Consider the following 21,424-nt stretch of genomic DNA (forward strand, 5'->3'; position numbering starts at 1 on the left):
TGAAAATATCAATACAGTTGTATTAACTTGCTGTGTGCTGCACAACTTTCTTCGTCGCAAATCAACACATACTTATACTCCTTCTCATGACCTTGATAGGGAAACTCCTGAGACAGGTTTAATAGAGCTCGGACTGAGGTCACAGGACACCTTAGCGCCTTTGGAAGCAACGACTAATCGGAACTCGACTGCCAATGCTAAGAAAGCGCGAGGAGATTTCGAAAAATATTTTAATACTACCGGGGCTGTCACATGGCAAGAAAGTATGATAAGCAATAGATAAATTAAACCAATGTAACAATTTAGTTAAAATGTTTTACCTCAATACAATCTTCGTTGTTTAACGAGTTGGAGTAACTCTCATCAGGAGACATGTTTTCCAAATCGTCCACCATGCTGGATATTGAGCTCGATTCTGTAAAACAAAATGTAAATTGTTAAAATACAACATAATACTCAAACTTGTTTTTTATTATCTCTCCCCTAAGTACCCATTCCTTCATACGGTTAATATTGATATTGGTATAATTGGTGTAATCCAGTATATCGGGTATTTTCAAAATGTGTTTTCCGCTGTATTCCTCATAACCAAACTGTACCATTAATTTTGATTGATGATTGACGATTTATTGATTGTCTCTGAAGGAACCTAACTCGAGCGATTTTTGATTTTATGATCATTTCTTTTCTTCTTCTTTCGACCATGTCCGATCATAATATGGACCTCCACGGAGTGGAGGTTTGTATTGACAGATTTTGTTTTTACGAGAAATGGATGTCAGCCACTTGCTCAACATATTAGGTCCATACTCTGACTCATACACAAATTGAAATTCAATGTGTACTTGTCAGACCCAGGATTTGAACCTGGGACCCGACCACGACTCAATAAGCCGCGCTTCCACCGCCATGATCGTACCTATATATTATTATTTCTTACCTACCTCAGCAAAGAATAAATAATTTTATTGTGACTAGAAATGATTCATAGCTGTATGTTTTAATTGCTTAATAGTAGCTAATCTAATGCGATGTCACTTTCAGAGATACGACAATGTCATAGTCTGCACGTGTATAATAAATAGCTTTAAAGCATTCCCTCGTACCTATATATTATTATTATTTATTACCTACCTCGGCAAAGAATAAGAAATTTTATTGTGACTAGAAATGATTCATAGCTGTATGTTTTAATTGCTTAATAGTAGCTAATCTAATGCGATGTCACTTTCAGAGATACGACAATGTCATAGTCTGCACGTGTATAATAAATAGCTTTAAAGCATTCCCTCGTACCTATATATTATTATTATTTATTACCTACCTCGGCAAAGAATAAGAAATTTTATTGTGACTAGAAATGATTCATAGCTGTATGTTTTAATTGCTTAATAGTAGCTAATCTAATGCGATGTCACTTTCAGAGCTAGGTACGACAATTTCATAATCTGCACGTGTATAATAAATAGCTTTAAAGCATTCCTACGTACCTTCCATTTGGTCGTTCAAGAACTCCAAATTTTTATAGTACCACAGTTTGGGTAGATAAACTGCGTCTGTGCCGGCTCCGCTTCGATATGATGTCCTTACTTTATTTCTCTCCTTTCTGTAACCCGACCTCAATGTCTGTATTTTCTTTTTAACATCGTCGACCCTTGCCTGCGGCTCCACCTTGATTAAAATCTCCAAAAGTTCCGCATACGCCAAGGACTTGGCATCACGATTCTTGTATAGTGGGCTGGTCGTCTTCCACAACGATGGGTTGTCTTTAAAACAACTAATAAAATCTTCCAAGAAACTTTTCGAATGCACTCGTAGATCTACCATTGTTGTTATCGATATGAGATGTCCGAACACTTTGAATGACAGTAAAATAATGATGGCGCTGTCGTCCGTCGGCATAGATATAAATAATGTGACGGTAAAGCGTGGTGAACGTACGAATTTCAGCGGCTCGGCGAGTAAAATATCAAACATGTTTGAAATCCAACGAGCCTGGTCTGCGGATTAAAAAGTCCGCAGACCTGGGGTGCTCCACGCGAAAAAAAAGTCCGAAGACTGTAAAGCCTCCCCCAAACCAAAGCGAATATTCGCAGCGAATTCGCAACGCCCTCGCTGTCGCTGTCGCTACCGCTTGGATTTGATGCGAATTTCGCGCTTGGCCCCACACCAAAGCGTCAGCGACGCAGCCATAGACTAAATAATTTTATTTACGCGCCAGATTTAAAAATTGTAAATAATATTAATATTTTACGCCAAATATTCTATAATTTTTATGAATTAAATATGAAAAATATACGTACACTATAGCGCTTTCAGAATTGCTACAACTTTTACCCACTTTGCGTAAAGTGTATTTTAATTATCTGAAACAAGGTGGCAGCATTGGATGCAGCCATAGCCTAAATACATATACGAATGTCAAAGTGACAGTTGTGTGTTGACAAAATGTACACGTCTTCTGAATGCTTATTACACGCTGAAGATATAATGAGATGGCGTGCGACAAATTACATCGACATTTAATATAACCTTACTTTATGACAGGGCAAGATTGCCATGGCTCATAGGTAAGATAGATTTACTCAGTTTCATAACTGCACATATTATAAATAAGCATTTACCATGAAGGGTTAACAGGATTTGAAGGTAATATGCTATTGAAATAACATGTCTCCGTTATTTGAATTGTAGGTTTTGACTATTTTGCGTTTCTACGCAGAGGGAGCGTACCAAAAACGGGTAGGCCAAGTCTTCTGCGCAATGAGCCAGGCATCAGTAAGCAGATGCATAGGAAACGTGTCCGATGCTATAATAGCAGTGCTTAGTAATACTTACATACAGTCGCCATACAGCGCTGACAGTCTTTAGTGTTGTGTTGATACCCTCTGATCAATTTATACAATATTACAATGTACATGTCATGTAACTAGAGTAACTGCGCATAGACACAACAAGTAAATTACCTACTCAATAAGAATTTAACGGGAATATTATTTTGTGTCGGTAAAAATATTTTTTAATTTCAGACTTCAAGAAAGGGCAGGTTTCCCGAAAATCATTGGGTGCATTAACTGCACCCATGTGCGAATATACCCGTCATACTTGGAGACTTTCAAAAATGAGCGCAGGAAATTTTCTGTAAATGTAAAATTCGTAATAAAATCTATGTTGTTTCTGATACATTCATATTCATTACGTATAATATCATAACATGACATTTATTTTTATGCAGGTATCTGACATGGACATTCTGGCAGTGAGTGCCAGATTTCCTTTGAGTGTTTATGACCAATTCATATTTAATGGATCGTTGGTAAAAACTGAAATGAAACATCTACAGAACGACAAGAATTGGGAATTTTGTTCTATTAGGGAAGTATGTTAAACTTTACTTTACTATGGCAGTACCAGTAACAAATATTTTTGTTTGGTTTATATTCATCCGTATTTTGTATAGGTACTTCAAAGGAATCAAAATTTTGCATAGGTATGAATATGATATTTAATGAAACAGTTTTTTAATTATTTAAATCCTGATTTCTAATATTTTTACAACTTTCAGTCGAAAACATATTCAAATTAACAGACTGTGTATATTGAAATCATTCTAGTGCCACCATAGGCCAGCCAGACTCACTACACGGCTGCCCGCTGTTTGACCAGGGATGTGATTGAGTGTTTTTGGATAATGGACCACACCAGATCGCATAGCTACAGCAACAAGTGCAAGACCAACCGTGGCTATACATACAGTATACATGTATATATTAAATATAATTTATGTATATTTATTTATGGCTTATACACCGAAACAAAATATGTCACTTAACTGTACTTGAATATTTTTGCAGGATCATTCAATAAAAAATACTTGGTTTAGGTTAAGAAAGTTTTAATAATCATTTTTGCACAGAATACAAGAAAAATATTTATATAATTATTAGAATTACAATGAGCTTTAAAAGTAACACGATATTGTAATAAAATGGACAAATATGAAAAAAAATAACAATAAATTGTATATAGATAGGTAGACAGGGTTCAGATGATTCTGGCAGTGCAGGCGACTCATTTAGGTGTCAGTATTGTTACTTTCAAATGACAATAACACCGTTCCAATGTGATTCGGTCGTGCCAGAAGACTCTGTCCTTCCTCTATTTAGTAACCGGGCGTTTTACAACTTTAAATGAAAATTAAGTGGGTATATAGATAGTATATTTTTTCTAGTATAATATTATTTAATTAGGTGACTTTTTATTTCTTTATTACTTGAAATGGTGTTTACATGGTAGATGGATTATAATGGTTTTGAAATATAGTTATTTTTGTTAATTCTACTTTAACTGAGTCATTTACCTTGACAGCTGTTTCGGCACATAAACTCATTTTCGGAACATTCAACAATAATTTGTGATTATAAAAGAGCTACAGGTCACGTAGCAAATTAAATACGCTTAGTTAAATAATAAATACATACCAAATATTTTACAAAATACACCACATACATCCATCGAATATGGTAAATAAAATACAGATTCAAGTATCAAATAATTCTTGGATAAATAGATGTTTATGTAAGTATATGTTTTTTTAAATACTTACATGATACTGTGTTGTATAACATTTAAATTTATATTTTTGATTTTGATTTACATACTTAAATGTACCTACATAAATTTGTAATGTACAGTAGGTACTTAATTACATTTTTAACATTAGGAAATTACCATTATTCGATTCTATCCACCCGCCATGTCTATAATCACCCCAACGCTGGATAGAAAGAGACATCACACAAAATTGGCTGTTTGATAATAAATGGTAGTTGAAAAATATTTTAGAGTATGATTATGTCCATAGAAACAGGTTTTAAGTCATTCATGTTTGTCCGAATAATGTGTAGCAGAAAAATAGAAATTTTAAAAAGGGTCTATTCAGTATTCACCCCATTCTACGGCAAACATTTTTCTTAATAAAAATAGGTACATCAATAGAGGAATCATAAAATGGACCTTGGCCCTCGCCCACGCCTTATTCATCCTTGTATATTATATTATCACACTTAATGTTTTGGAAAATTCATTAACATTGTGCACAAATGCCACTTTTGTTGATTGACACTTCACTTAGTTGATCTCTTTGTTCACGTGAAGTACAATAAAAGTATGTAGCAGCGAAGAACTAGAGACCGAAAATAGTGGAAGGAGCTAGAAGAGGCTTTCATCTAGCAGTGGAATGACCCCGACTGATGTTTATGATGAAATATTATTTTATTCCTGTTAATGCCAGGGGTTTCATTTTTAATTTCTTCTGGTGCTTTGTACCTACGTTGAAAGGTTGAAGATCTTTGCTAAAATTAAATTCATCACAAAGCATTAGTATATCTCCAACATCATTCAGGTAGGTATCCATGATGATAATATAATATTATGTACTTAGAGGAGGTACCTGACCTTTATATTTACATGCACATAAAATTATTAATCTTATTGCCTAATGCAGACCAAGATATACCTACCTACATAATATTACATGAACAGAAGTTTAAAATGTTTGTAGGTATACAAATTAATGTGAAACAGAAAACATTGGTTATGTTAGGTAGGTACATGGAACATGTAGATATTATCTTGGTTTGCGGTCGGCACTGGGCAAAACCAGTTTATTAGCTCAATATACCTATACATAATGAAGGAAATATATACCTAGTAGGTATATAGGTACATAATATCGTTTTTGTGATTGAGGTCTCTTGAGATCAAAAAACAAACACTACCTAGGTATGTCCTACTGTAAATAACCCGATAGTAAGTAGTATGTAAGGTTTTTGGTCTAAAACCTTACAAAATACCACAATGACGACATGGAGTACCTACTTATCTACCTATATGTATATTATATCTTTAGCTACAATAGAAATGCTATGCTGCATAATGTTAGAAGCAAAAAAATAATCTTAAAGACTACCTATCTAACCTAAAAAAATATTATCAAGATATTATCGACGAATATAAAATGGGTATTTACGTGACCGATACCGAATATGATTGAAGTATTGTAACTGATACCTAATTATAACATTATTGATATGACTGCTCGAAAGTCGAAACCAAAACGTCAAACGATCGCAATAAGTTAGAACTGTCAGCGCACTAACAATCAAAGTTATAAAGTTTCTGTTATTAAAGGCTGTGCATGACGCAAATTAATAATATGTATTTTTTAAATATCGGGACCTTAGATTAAAGTTATTTATTTATAATAGCGTATTCATCCTGTCAAAAAACTTTACATACTTTGGTTAGACAAAGATACCTACATAATATTATTATGACGACCTTCATACCATTTTCAACAATTTCCCTGCCAATTTCATCCCATATCTTATCTTTCTTTCTTATGTTTTGTAGTCACTGTCAGAGAAATCATAAAGGATTGGATATTTCCGGACCAACTCGATCAGCTGCTCAATGTCTTCGCCATTTTGATTTTACTAATTCCCTTGGCGAAATTGTCCGCCGCGAATAAATTCGCTGTCGACAGAGTTCCCGAAAATCGCAGCGAATATTCGCTGCAAATTCGCACTCAAGACGCAAGGCGGTCGCGCAAGCGTGCTCTGTCCCGTAAGCCAATACGAGCTTGATTGGCGAATAATTCGCTGCGAATATTCGCTTTGGTTTGGGGGAGGCTTAAATCGTCTGACTTGCGTGCCAATGGAGCGCCGGCATTAGACTTTTATGCCATTGCTCTCGAACTTTTGGCTAGCCTGCAATATTATTACGATTCGGTGACAAAAGAGATGGCAACACTGGTTGGCAACAGTGTTGCCAACCGTACTATAATTATAGTATTTGTACTACCTATAATTTTTGTCCGCGTACTATGTACGATATAAAACAGGTATAGTACGCCCAAAATACGAGGGTGGGTCAATAAGTCCTTAGAAAAGCCGACAGGTGGCGCGACTAGTACTGTAAGCGGTTTGTTTTCATGCAGCGGCACTACCGATTCAGTATGCTGCGAAGTTTCAATCAGATTGGTCGGGTTGTTGTGTGTTTCTCGTACATTTAAAAAAAAAATTTGCTTGTGGAAAATGGAAAAATGGAAAATGGAGAAAATTGAGTTTAGAGTTGTTATTAAACATTTTAATATAAAAGGGTTAACAGCAAAGGAAATAAAAAATGAGTTGGATTTAGTTCACGGCATATCTGCTCCTTCACTTGCAACTATTTATAACTGGTTAAATGAATTTAAACGTGGTCGTACATCAACAAAGGATGAACCACGCTCAGGACGTCCTGTAGAGGTGACTACACCAGAAATGATCAATAAAATCCACGATATGGTGTTAAGTGACCGAAGATTAAAGTTGAGTGAGATAATTGAGGTTACAGGGATCTCAAAAGGTAGCGTCATTTCTATTTTACATGACAAATTGGGCATGAAAAAAATTTCTGCAAGATGGGTGCCGCGTTTGCTCACAGTCGACAATAAACGCAATAGGGTGGTGGCCTCTAAAGCCCTGTTGTCGCTCATGCAACGCAATCCGGATGAATTTTTTCGTCGCTTTGTGACTGTAGATGAAACATGGATACACCACTATACTCCCGAGACGAAAGAACAGTCAAAGCAGTGGATTGCGAAAGGCGAACCATGTCCAAAGAAGGCGAAAACCGTAAAATCAGCTGGTAAGGTTATGGCTACTGTATTTTGGGATGCACGTGGAATTATTTTTGTTGACTATTTGGAAAAAGGAAAAACAATAACAGGGGATTATTATGCATCTTTATTGGACCAGCTAAAAAACAAAATTGAAGAAAAACGGCCTCATTTAAACAGGAAAAAAATCCTCTTTCATCAGGACAATGCCTGTGTTCACACATGTTTACGATCAATGCAGTGCTCGAAATGGAAAATTTCACGAACAGGAACGCTGTATAATTTTCCGAAACTAAGTACTTATGCTAATCCTTTCTTTACGTACGTACGTACTTTTGATATAAAAATGCAACAATAAACTTTAAACTTCTTACGTGGATCTATATTGGGCAGGTTGGTAAGGATTGTCAGCGCCGCAGGTGAAATAATCTTGTTTTAACAAAGTATACCGTCAAAAATTGTATTATTCTTTATTTTTACTTTATCTACCACTATAACCAGTGCATGATACCTCTACCACCACTCGTCACTGATTATAACTTACTGTCTCATTTGGGATAGATAAGTTTGTAATTAATTAGTCATAACAAACAACATATCCACATAAGTACCTTATAGATTCAAATTAAAAAAATATTTACGTACTTATAGAAAATTTTACAAATTCCATTTAAATACGAGCACAGAATATCAAACATCAAGAAATAGTATTAAAATAGTGTTTAAAAAATAAAGAAATAGTATTAGAAAAAACAGTAAGTGCCTACCTATACCAAGAATTTATAAAATAGCGTTCACATAAACTCGTTCTCACGCAGGTGGAATATACGATTATCCGAAGCGATTTGGTTGAACATAGTTATTTCCTGCCCAATTATCATTAGCAATTATTGCACCTTGGCAGAACAAACAACTTAGATTATCAAGAAAGTTATAAAATAATATATAATAAAATCAATACTAAGTACCAATAATGGCAGAGTTCTCATTTGTACTGGGTAGATATAAGTTGGAAAAAGTACGTAGCCTAAATACCTAGCTCTCTTTTTAACTTTCAGAATACAGTATGTAAGCATACGTCTTGAGAAATCAATCGGATAAAACCATGGATAGTTTCCACTATCCACACAGCTTTAAAGGATTCTCAAAGATTTATTTTGAACCTTCTCCACTATAAGGGGCATAAGGCCGTACCTACATCTAATAAAAGTTTCAAGTAATCCAAACAACGTAAACATAGCATTATTTGTAATTAAATTACCAATGGTGTGTCATTTTCATTTATATAAGATAAAACATGACGGAAGGTGAAACTCAGGTTGCTAAGCGCGATTCTTATAGAATAATATAAAATTGTCATTAATTAGTACCTACTATATTCAACATTATAAGGACTAATATTGTATTGTCTGCATGTTATGTTACAATGGTGATGCTTTGGTTACCATTATTGTAATATACATCTACCACCGTATTTATTTAATAATCTATGACTAACACCACCTAAGATAATTAGATGTCCGCACTGGACTAGGTACCTAATTTGTTAGTACCTACTTATTCTAAACGATTCAATCTATGTTGTTTGTCCTTCCCTACTCACATTATTATTGCCATGGAAATGATAATAGGTACCTACATACAATACAGATATTATGGTAGTCGTACATTTTTATTAAAGGATATTCCTATATTTTTTTAAACAAATTTACAAACAAAAATTAAGTAAAAGTTCTCTCCACACTACCTATGTATTATTTCTATTATTTTTAAAGTCACAAGCTACAATGCATGTAATAATAATTGTAATACAATAGGAACGTCCCAAATAAATAAACTCTACAGAAGGCTATTCAATATTTTCTGCCCAAACCATCAATGGCCCAAACACATTTTTGTAGAAAAAATCATTCATTATTCATTGTGAAAATTGGGGTTTACGACTTATCATAAATATTTTTTTAACACAAGTCAAGTTGTTGAGATGATAATAATTATTGAATCACAGAACAGATGTTGCCACTGTATTGTCCACCGGAAAGAATTCCTAATGTTTTAGCAGATTTACACGAAGTACCTACTACGTAATTAAGCCTTCATTATTTTTATAAATATCCACAAAATTATCAAATTGTGCGTGTGGCCAGAATTATCTTAAATCAGTTTGGATACCAGCGACAATAGTATATAGGTATATATGTAATAATATAATTATGTAAAAATGGCGAATTTGTATCCCACAGGAAAGTACTTATTAAAAACGATAATTGTAAGGGTGATTATCCACTTAGTGTTACGAAGAAAAAGCGAATTTAACATAATAGACTTTTTAAAATATTATATTATAAAGCCTATTATTAGGAAAGTATTCATCCACAGGTAATTAATAAATAAATGTCAAAGGTTAAAAATTCTCCTCCTGTAATAGTATTTTGGTTAATTCGCCATTTTTACAATACACCGACGATATAAAGGTATTCGTATCGCCTGCTGAGAATTTTAACTAACTTTTAAGAGAACAAATTGTTATTAAAAAATATGTTCAACACAAAGTTAAAATTAAAACACAAAACTTACCAGAAGCAACAAAATTCACTTACAAAAAAGTATACTCATCATGACCTATGGCAAATAAATGAATGAATGTAGTAGTTATATCACAAGATTTATTGTACTATAGTCGCAATTCAACAATAATGTAAATTACAAAACAAATGTAAACATCGTAAAAAGAGGGGTTTACGACACGTCATAAGCTTTTTTAACAAAAGTTAATTGTTGAGATGAATACCATCTGTTGCCACTTCAATGGTTATTGGAGTGAATTCCTAATGTAATGTAATGTGGTTTTAGCAGATTTACACGAATTACCTACTACTTTATTATACCTTCATTATTTTTATAAATAACCACTCAATATCATTTTTTAAATGATCAAATTGTGTAGGTATGTGGCCAGCGTTACGTTACCTGCGACAAAATATTTTTCAATAGTTTCGGTTAACACGTTTCGCCTGATGACATTTTTGACCAACTTTTAGAACAATTTTTTATTAAAAAATCAAGTTAAACACACAGTTAAAATTAAAACACAAAACTTACTAGAATGTAGCAAAAAAACACCAAACTAATAATATAAACAATTTTGTTTAGAAACGTATTTATATCTTAAATAATACAAACTATTTTAAAAGGCAACTAATAGGAATATTATAGCGGATTGCACGAATCAAATTATCAAACTTTTTTGTACTAATTTAACCATCGAAAACACAATTCATTCACCCGAAAATAAATGGCGGAGTAATAATTTTTGTCACTCCGAATAAAATAATATAATAAATTAGTAGGTAAGTAAATTAACAATGCGTAAGTCAAAGGCAAGATTGTATTGAGATTTGAAATGTTTCATCCTTTAGAAATTATTAAACAATGTATACTTTATTTTTTAAGAGTTTTCAAATAGTGTCAGCAAGGCACATTTTTTTGGGTAATAAAGTAATTTACGCTTGCAGCTGGTTGTTTCTTGTTATTTAGACAATGCATTTAGGCATGGACATATCGACACAAAATAAGAAGGTTGAAAGAAATTTAGGGATGTCATAATTTTTATTTTTAACCCTTGCACGCCCGGCATAACATAACTTCGTTAATTTTTAATTTTGAGAAAAACTTTAAAAGATACATTCATATATAATTATCTCAATCTAACGAACCGCAACGCAATTTTAAATGAATCCACGAGCCGGAACGGTATATTTTGGAATTCCACGAACCACAACGGCGCTCCGGTGCGTTCCTGTCCATTCCGAGCGCTGGATCAATGGCTAAAATTGAAGAATTGAAGTTCGAATTGGTCGACCACCCACCGTATTCGCCAGATTTAGCCCCCAGTGACTTTTTCCTTTTCCCAAACTTAAAAAAATGGCTAAGTGGACAACGTTTTTTTTCAAATGAAGAAGTCATCGATCGGACAAATGCTTATTTTTCTGACGGTTTAAAAGAAATTGAGAAACGTCTAACCAAGTGTATTGAGCTCCAAGGAGATTATGTTGAGAAATAAAAAAAAATACAAAAATAAAAACTGTTTTAATGCTTTTTTCTAAGGAATTATTGACCCACCCTCGTACTATAATTTTGAATATCCGAAAAAATATGTAAGAAGTACTAAAATTATGATAATTGGTGCAAAGTTCTATAATTTCGCAATATAAGAAGATTTGGAGAACTTGGAAAAAAAATTTCCGAAAAACGTAAAAAAATCCCTTAACATAAAATTTCTTGAATTCTTTGGTAAACATTTTTGGTGGCAAGAAGTAGGTACCTACCTAAATAAAAAGGGGTCTCTGAGAAACAAAAAACCTATACATTTTCAACAGATGACAACGCGTACTATATTTTTTTCCCCAAATACTATCATTTCGGAGGCTCTATACTATAATTCCACTTTTAAAAGATGGCAACACTGGTTGGCAAACTTGGCATATGATATTAGTCTATGGTATTAGTCTATGGCATATAACATAGACTAATATACTTTTGCATATAAGTTAAAAGTTCAAAACTTGTCAACATCTTTGCTGTCATAATAATAATATTATTGTTTATTATTTTCAATTTTCATTCATCGCATTGTTTATTAATGTTTACACATCAATTTTAAAAGCCTAAATTGTACGGATATTTTATTTTATTAATTGAGGGAAACCAACAGATGTAATAAACACAGAGAGATTGAAGTCACCGTCCTATCTCGATAAGCACGTATAAAAAAGCCTGCAGGGCACGCCCCTGGGTCACGCTGAAAGTTACTTCGAAGTCGATTTTTTATAAAATATAAGTGCGATTGCCGTAAAAGGTTTTTGAGAACTAAACCCACTATCTACGTAGTGCTCCAGACTCAAGTAGGAAGGTAAACAACACTACAATAAATATTATAACATATTCTTTTATACGCAGTTTCTTAAATCTTAATTTTAGACACAGTTACCCCTATTGCTGTCAGAGCTTGACTTCCTGTGAATTCTCTATATTATTATTTTCTAGTAATTTGTGAAACCATTTTGGATTTCCATAAGTACTTACATTATTTATTCACTTTTATAACGAGCTACTTATTGGTTATACCGAGCTAAAATATCGTCTAAAATTTTCTTAAAACTGTTAATCTGTCGATCGTTTAAAAACATTTCGACCCTAAGCAATAAAATCTAAGTATCCACGCATATGGTTGAAATTCCATGTAAAAATCCAAGGTTTGTGAAGTCAGTAGGTACCTACCTACCAGCATTCATTAAAATAAACAACTTCTTTTGTAGTTTATGAATGCCATGCTTGTTTCGGGGAAATATTCTAATTGTGTATTTTTGTTTGAATTGCAACTTTTTGTGTTCTGTGACCGCTCATTTAAAAATACCTATTCTCTGATAATATAAGGAGTAACGCTTATAACGAGCAAATTCAGTCGGTCCCATCTTCCTCGTAATAACCAAGTTCGACTGTATGTATAATATGTGAAAATAACGTAACGATAAACTATGAATACATCTAAAAAAAAATTAACTTCATTTTAGAAATTGTCATGTTCTGCATTTTTTATTTGATACTTTTTTTTTTAAATTAATTTGTTATAATATATAGGTACGCATTATTAGCAAACATATCTTTTTCAAAAGAATATAATTATTTTCAATGTTATGATATCTAATTATTATTATATCTGAATATAATTATTGTACATTACTATTATACGCCCATGATGGTCGAGCGGTTAACACGTCAGCATTTTTGTGGGTGTCAGGCTCGAATCCTGGGTCTGGTAAATACACATATTGTTTTTCAATGTGTGTTTGGAGTCAGGGTATGGATCTAATAAGTTGAGCAAGTGTCTAATACTCATTTATTGTAAAAACAAAAAAATTGTTAATAACAAACCTCCACTCCGTGGGCCCATATTATAATCTTGGAATCGGACATGGTCAAAAAAAAAGCTATTACGCTCATGTTAAAATATTCTTATAATTAATTTAACTGTTAAGAAGAGCAAAATGTATTTTCTGTTATGTGCACTCCAAACTATTTATGTAACTGTAAGTGAGTCAACCTTAATCTTTGCCCATTTAGAGATAATTAGCATGTTATTTAAATGTTGTAATTAATTAATTCATTGTTTTACTTAATCTTGCTCAATCAATTTTGTTTTATTTTATCATTGAAAATTCCTGCAAGACATGTAAAAATCATGCACTCATAGACTAATGTTATACTTTTCACCATTTTCACTCACTCTTCCACATTGGACTTCAAACTAGTAACACTCATTTTAAGTATATCAATTATTACCTATGTGATTATTAAATGGAAAATATTTTAATTAATATCTTTTAAGTCTTTCGGCGCGTAACCATTTGATGGCCATTAGATACTATGGCCATCAAATGAATGAATGAAATGAATGAAAAACAATGAATTAATTAATGCCCACGGTGGCCGCGCGGCATAAGCGTTGGACTATCATGCCGTGGGTCCCAGGTTCGAATCCTGGGTCTGGCAAGTACACATATTGTTTTTCAATATGTGTGTGAGTCAGGGTACGGACCTAATAGGTTGAGCAAGTGGCTGACATCCGTTTCTCGTAAAAACAAAATCTGTTAATACAAACCTCTACTCTGTGGAGGCCCATATGATCCTATTAGGATCGGACATGGTCGAAGAAGATACTATTAGCATGATAATTAAATGTGGTAATTAATTAGTAATTATCTGGTCAGCAGTGAATGTGTATCCGCAACCCATAATATTTCCATTGAAGCACCTATTCATATTCAAGTGTTATGGGCAATTAGTTAGTGAGAAGAATTTTACCATTGTGAAAATCTACCATTTAACAGTAAATTGTCGCTCATTTATGAAAATCATCCATTAATTCGGATGTGACTTTCATCTTTTTCAATGTTGTCGGCGCTTAAGGCTGGTTCGGACTGGTCGAGTAATTTAGTCGAGTGGCGAGTGATTTAGTTACCACTAAATGAATCAGTAACTGAAAAGTGCAGATTGCTTAGCTTGCTTATTTTTATATAGTGGAGTTTTAAAATTCCAAAGGCACTCATGGTTTAAATACTCCGAAACGAATTTATGGGTAGTATCTTCGCTCCAACGAAACGTCATTTCTACGACAACTAATGAACTTGACTAAAGATAACGTGTTCAGATGGTGGGGGTCGCTACTCGACCGAAAAAATAGAACAAAAAGGATTGACTCGACTAAATGATTTTACTAAATTACTTAACTAAATTTGTCTGTTCGTAGACGTTTAGTTACTAAATTACTTGCCACTCGACCAGTCCGAACCAACCTTTAGTGAAAACAGTCTAGTATGTGAATATATATTATATTCCCCTTCTTATATTGTTAGACGAAACAATGTGTTCACAAACTGAAGCAAAAATGGAATCTATTATTGTTTAGAATTATTAAATTGTTGAAATAAACTGCTGCACCCTTCCGAATTAATCATACATTTTTCATATATATACATACCGGTTCTATGCCTTCAGCGAGTTTTCTCGCTCTATGAGGACGTGATTGACAGGCCGCACATACAAATTTGCGAGTTATCACGTCCGACTTTAAACTCAAATTACAAGCCACTGTCAATTGATTTCCATAATCTAAAAAATTAAACACACATTGACATCTGTTGGAATAATTATGAAATACTAAGCCACAAATTATCGGTATTACAGCGATTGCAGTAAGAGCTTCGCACTACATTCAACATGTGTCGTTAAAAATCTGCGGCCTGTTAGGTACTGCTATTGTAATATTGTGCGGCATAGAAAAAGTTAAAAAACATTGTTGTTGCATTTCTAACAGTTCAGCAGGGGTTCAACCTCAAGATATAACCCCAAATTCACAGAAATGTTTTTATATAAAATATTATTTCGTTTCAGTACATCATCAAGATTTTGGATTTTTTGGATTGATGCTTGTATGCCTATTGTAAACTGTACTCATCACAGCTGTACTCCACTTTTAATTAAGTAAATCATTAATGGAAACCAAAACTGACCCTGCAGGTAGGAATATGAACTGTGACTATTATAACATTTAGTCATGAAAAATATTATTGAGTTATTTACATTTCATGACTCGTGATTCGGTCATTTTAGTCAAACAAGTACAAAATTCTTCCTCTTTCAGCCTTTCCCATCAATAGACAATAGACATCACCATAAATAAAATATCTCCTCCCCTTCACCATAGTGTAAGACGTAAGTGGCAGCGTTTTGCGGAGCGAGGTGAACGGCGTGCATATTAAACAAGTGCACACAATATGCACACTGCATGCTCCGCATCGCAAAACGCTGCCACAGAGGCCTTATGCTTACGCATCACTTCGCCATGTCTTTATCCACATTCATGTCCAGTCTTACCAACTATCATTTACAAAAATATACCAGATTGGATTAGAAAATAAGATAGTTGGCAGAAAAAAAATCAAAATTTTAAATAAACCTTGAAACTACCATTTCAAAAAGTAAGTCATAATTTATTATGAACATTATTTTCACACCAAAAGTGAATTATTGAAGAAGAATTTATTATTTCTTAACTAAAAATAGTCCATTTAACTAAAAATTAATAGACGTACGACAATTCGACATCACTGAAATAAGGTATGTTACATTTATTAAAACTATTAATATTTCAAGTAACAGAACAACAGTGGCGAAGCTGCCGGCAAAAAACCGAATTACACCGCGCAAAGACTCATTATTTTGAGGTTAACCGATTTTCACTACCTGTCAAATACTACCATAAAATGACAACATCGCGTCTCGCTTACTCTTGAATAATGAGATTGGAGAGACAGTCAGGACTTTTACGTGTAAACAGTAAAGTTTTTTTCACGATAGTTTAAAATACACACTATTGCTGCTAGTAAATCCATGCACATGTACAGGCGCTATAAGTGAACATTGTAAATCATCGCTGCACATTTAATATGTCCTATATGGTTAAAAGTACTTTTCGAGATAATCAAAAAAATTTAACGAAGTAGGCAGAAATTTTCGAACTAATATTTTAATTTGATGAATTTGTTTATGATTCTACTAATATAACTTTTATTTATACTTATGATATGATTATAAGTAAAAAAAATTTTTTTCAAAAAATTCATATTTTGTTCACATAAGACATATTATTCTATGCATTGAAATTGCACATAGGACATAATATCCAATATTAAATTAGTTCCATAGTCATAATGGGAATTGTGAAGCAATAATACCTTTTTTACGGTAAATTAATATTGCAATACTGTAAGTTAATTAATAGTAATAATAATATTTAGAATGTAACCTCCCGCCATCCGATTAGGGGTGGTTCGATTAGGGTTCGGTCTTTACAGACCACATTGCCTTGTTATGTAGACTCTTTAGTTATGCTCATTTTATAAATCCCACAGAACAGATTAATAAATAGAATTCCGATTGGCTATACCAATACCCTACATTTTGATGCAGGGTTTTGAATGTGTGAGTGTCCTACGAAAATGAACCACACATTATAGACGTGAAATAGTGTATGTTGCAACCTTCAAATACACCAATATTGAATGAGCGTTAGTGCATAAATCGAGAGCAGTTGTCAGAATAAAGTACACATGTTTAAGTTTATCCCATAGTCTTCCACACTCGAGATCGGTTGTCTGTTACTCCACACCCGTTAGGTATTTCATATCCCATTAATTCTCATTATCATTATCATCATCTCTTGATAATGGCCTCTGCAACGAGCCCGAAATGTCGAGGAAAGAAGGACACACGGTGGAAACCCAAAAATCTACTACGATATATCTGTTGTTGTACTTGTTTTCTCAGAACATTTTCCACTATCCCATCGTTTAAAAATTCTTTCACTAATCCACAAGGTATTAAGAAGCATTTTACGACACACCCTATGCTTTTCTCCCGCATTATTGAAAAGATATATATCAGATCTCATCATCTTTGTTGCCATGTATGTCCCAGGACAACGTTTTCTTATAGCACGTGATACCATGAGACTTTGAAAATAAACCTTCTTCGGCCAAGATTTTAATGACAAAAAATATGTTGGAAATCTGCTTCGGTTATCTTATTGCACATAAATGAGTTACCTATTACAATTTTCGGAACATGGTGATTACACCGAATTCTCAAACTTTTTGCCGGCTTTGGTTCATTTTGTACGTATTTGCTCTCCGGTACATTCAGAGAGTATGTAGTCACCACTGATTGTGTCATTACTATGATTGAGTATTGACATACCATTTTTGAAAAGAAGTTCACCCCTAATTTCACAAAGAAATGTACTATTGTCACCGTCCGGTAAGAATTCCTCAGACTCTATTATATCTTGCACAGAATAAACAATATGTCAGTGGGTTCCAGGGTTGGCGAACCTTTTTACGTATGCGTGCCAAAATTTTCCCAAATATACGTCTGTCTGACGTGCCGAGCAGTTTTTCATGGGGAAAAAATGAAAAATTAGAATTGAGTTCTTGATATTCTATTTTATTGTGTTTCTAGCCGAATGCATGTCTTATTCTTTGAATAATTTTTTCCAAGTTTTAAAAATTTTCAAAGAGATCGTGGAAGCATTTTAACCACACTACCTTCATATATTCTTCATCCATTTTTACCGATTACGTTTGAGGAAAAATAACAATCAGCTGTTTACATTTGAATGACTGCCGATAAATTTCGTCAGGTTTGTTGATTGAATATTTTTATTTTTAATTGCCTGATTCGTCTCAAGCATTGTAAATCGATAAAAAGCAGAGGTTCGCGGTACGGCTTCTTCCGCCACCTGATGAGGTTAGTGCGATAATATTATATGTGACGCATAAAGACAGACCTATACAATTGCATGCAATTTTTTATACAGTGTGATCTATCATTTATTCATGAATTTTGTCATTGCGCATCGATTGGTAAAAGTAATATTAAAAACCGAAGAAAAGACGCATGGCTGTGGCGTCATTATTTTTATAATATTATATATATTTATTTATAAAACTCTTGTATTTTTTTAAAATTATTATAAGTAATTTTTTTCTATTCAAAATAAAGCAAAAGTTGTCAAAACTGTCTATCTCGTTCTAAAAGTTAACACAGCCAAGAGAGGGACTGTTAAAACATAGCACTTTTTGACGTTTTAAATGTTAACTGGTAACAATTAACTGCCTCAATACATAAATATGATAAACTACAGTCGATAGCTGCCGATAGCCAACTTGTCTATAGAATAGACCCACAGGTGAGTTGTGGGAAGCAGACGGTTTTTAAATACTCCACTACAAATTTCTTTTAGTGAATTTTTGGACGTTTTTGAATGTTTAGTCTGCAGTGGTTGCATTATTTAGATTTAAACAACAAATTATATTAAGTCATATTTAGTAAAATTCACTTACAATTTCATTATATATAGATAACATAACAATACTTGGGTACTTTAAATGAATTAAAGGTGTCTGTATGCCGCAATTTGTCAATTGATAGTAATTAACGTAAGAATTGGTGTAATTACAGCATGTAAAGATGCCTTCGGCAGTTAACCAGATTTATTAAATCAAAATATAACATTGTTTATCGATTATTTTAAAGGCAGACCACTTCACACGCAGTGACCTGTAAAAAATATCACGTATACAAAACATCCTTTGTGAGCATAGAGTAAAAACTCCGATATATAATTTGACTTATTTGACAAACTATCACATAGATTAGAACATATTATTATTGTGCATAATTTGCATAGGTTTAACATAGTTCAAATTGAATTTGGCCATGATTTTGTATTTATCCATTATTTTTAAATAAAACTCATTGTAGAAGTTGAACATAAATTTTACGCATCAAACTGCATTTATAACACATTTCGTCAAAAACCTTACATAGGACAAATTAAATGTGCAGCGACGAAATTACAAGTTGAAATCGTTCACAACATTACATGAATTTTTAAGATAGTTACCAGAGACACAGAGATCAACACTGTCAATGAGTTCTCAGTTACACCATGTATAAGTAAGAAAAAATACATAAATTTATATATATCGTCATTGTGATGTTAAAATATCTAGTGACAAAATTTCAATTTTACAGGAGAGACAGATTTTTTCGTAAGGCCCTTAATAGCTTGATTTATCTAAATTATAGGTAATAAATAGATGGCTCGTCGTCATCGAGTATTTGTATTTTCTAATAATTCCCTCGTGATGACTGCGTACTTTAGAGGTCTTATGAAAATGAGACATGCGAACTTGGAGGTTTCTATGATTCTTTCCGACCATGTCCGATCCTTATAAGATCATATGGGCCTCACAGAGTGGGGGTTTGTATTAAGGGGGGACATGCTCGTCGAAGGTCAAAATTGAGTTTTTATTGTATTTTCAAACCATGATCCTGGACACTCCTTAAACGTTGTAGATAATCTATTTATATAATTTTGAAGCCTTATTATCCTTTATAGTTATTTTAAACATTTGATGACTGCATGAAGTATTTTTGTTACATAAAATAGTATTCTTTTAAACCTCTCGCTCTAATGTTTTAGAATATAGTCATATTTCGGTACAGAACTGTGCAGTGGTGTTAAGATTTTTTACATTTATTAATTTTTAAACGCATTTATAAAACCATTAGTATAATTTATTACGAGATAATTTTTGTAAAATATTCACGATAAAAAATTATTTTGATAATCTCTGTGATCCCAAATTTGACAAGAATTAGGCATTTTATTATTCAAAAAATCGGCAAGATTAACACATTTGAAGATGATTTTAAAGATATTTATTATAAGCTATGTTATTGACCATTCAAGTGTGATAAAAATCTTATGAATAATGATTGCTTTATAATAATTATTGACCTAAGAAGAAGGTAGTGTTTTTTTGAAATACGCCATTTCTTTTGTCATTCCCTAGTGGTTAAGCTACAACATACGGCCGTAGCCATAAAATGACAAACTATAATTAAAGTAGGGAGTAAAATTATGTTAACGCGCGTGTTTGAACATGTACCTAACCGAATTTTTTTTTATTTTTTTTTAAACGGTACATGTTCAAACACGCGCGTCAATATCATTTTACTCCCTAATTCAATTATAGTTTGTCATTTTATGGCTACGGCCGTATGTTGTAGCTTAACTACTAGGGAATGACAAAAGAAATGGCGTATTTCAAAAAAACACTACCTTATTCTTAGGTCAATAATTATTATAAAGCAATCATTATTCATAAGATGTTTATCACACTTGAATGGTCAATAACATAGCTTATAATAAATATCTTTAGAATCATCTTGAAATGTGTTAATCTTGCCGATTTTTTGAATAATAAAATGCCTAATTCTTGTCAAATTTGGGATCACAGAGATTATCAATATAATTTTTTATCGTGAATATTTTACAAAAATTATCTCGTAATAAATTATGCTAATGGTTTTATAAATGCGTTTAAAAATTAATAAATGTAAAAAATCTTAACACCACTGCACAGTTATGTACCGAAATATGACTATATTCTAAAACATTAGAGCGAGAGGTTTAAAAGAATACTATTTTATGTAACAAAAATACTTCATGCAGTCATCAAATGTTTAAAATAACTATAAAGGATAATAAGGCTTCAAAATTATATAAATAGATCATCTACAACGTTTAAGGAGTGTCCAGGATCATGGTTTGAATATACAATAAAAACTCAA

The 21,424-nt window shown here is 32.9% G+C and overlaps 1 protein-coding gene across 2 annotated transcripts; it reads left to right on the forward strand.

Annotated features, from left to right (window-relative positions):
• The first annotated feature begins 2,416 nt into the window (after window positions 1–2,416).
• Window positions 2,417–3,886, forward strand: LOC147065295 (uncharacterized). Of its 2 annotated transcripts, none has more exons than XM_085956478.1 (4): window positions 2,417–2,570; window positions 3,030–3,141; window positions 3,236–3,379; window positions 3,615–3,886. In XM_085956478.1, the coding sequence occupies exons 1-4, from the start codon at window positions 2,560–2,562 to the stop codon at window positions 3,660–3,662; spliced, it is 315 nt and encodes a 104-aa protein (XP_085812604.1). In that variant the 5' UTR covers window positions 2,417–2,559; the 3' UTR covers window positions 3,663–3,886. The 2 variants fall into 2 exon arrangements, with proteins under 2 accessions (XP_085812604.1, XP_085812603.1); XM_085956477.1 differs by having other exon boundaries at window positions 2,429–2,570; window positions 3,030–3,147; window positions 3,615–3,885.
• The last annotated feature ends 17,538 nt before the right edge of the window (window positions 3,887–21,424 follow it).

The sequence above is a fragment of the Rhyacophila brunnea genome, unplaced genomic scaffold (genome assembly GCF_057557595.1).
Source record: "Rhyacophila brunnea isolate RB1 unplaced genomic scaffold, BYU_Rbru_1.0 scaffold_6, whole genome shotgun sequence".
NCBI classification, from domain to species: domain Eukaryota; kingdom Metazoa; phylum Arthropoda; class Insecta; order Trichoptera; family Rhyacophilidae; genus Rhyacophila; species Rhyacophila brunnea.

Excerpts from the sequence above, each read along its gene's own strand:
- LOC147065295 (XM_085956477.1), top strand. Across the intron at positions 3,148-3,235 it reads GCAGGAAATTTTCTGTAAAT|GTATCTGACATGGACATTCT; the intron begins GTAAAATTCGTA and ends ATTTTTATGCAG. Across the intron at positions 3,380-3,614 it reads AATTTTGTTCTATTAGGGAA|TGCCACCATAGGCCAGCCAG; the intron begins GTATGTTAAACT and ends AAATCATTCTAG.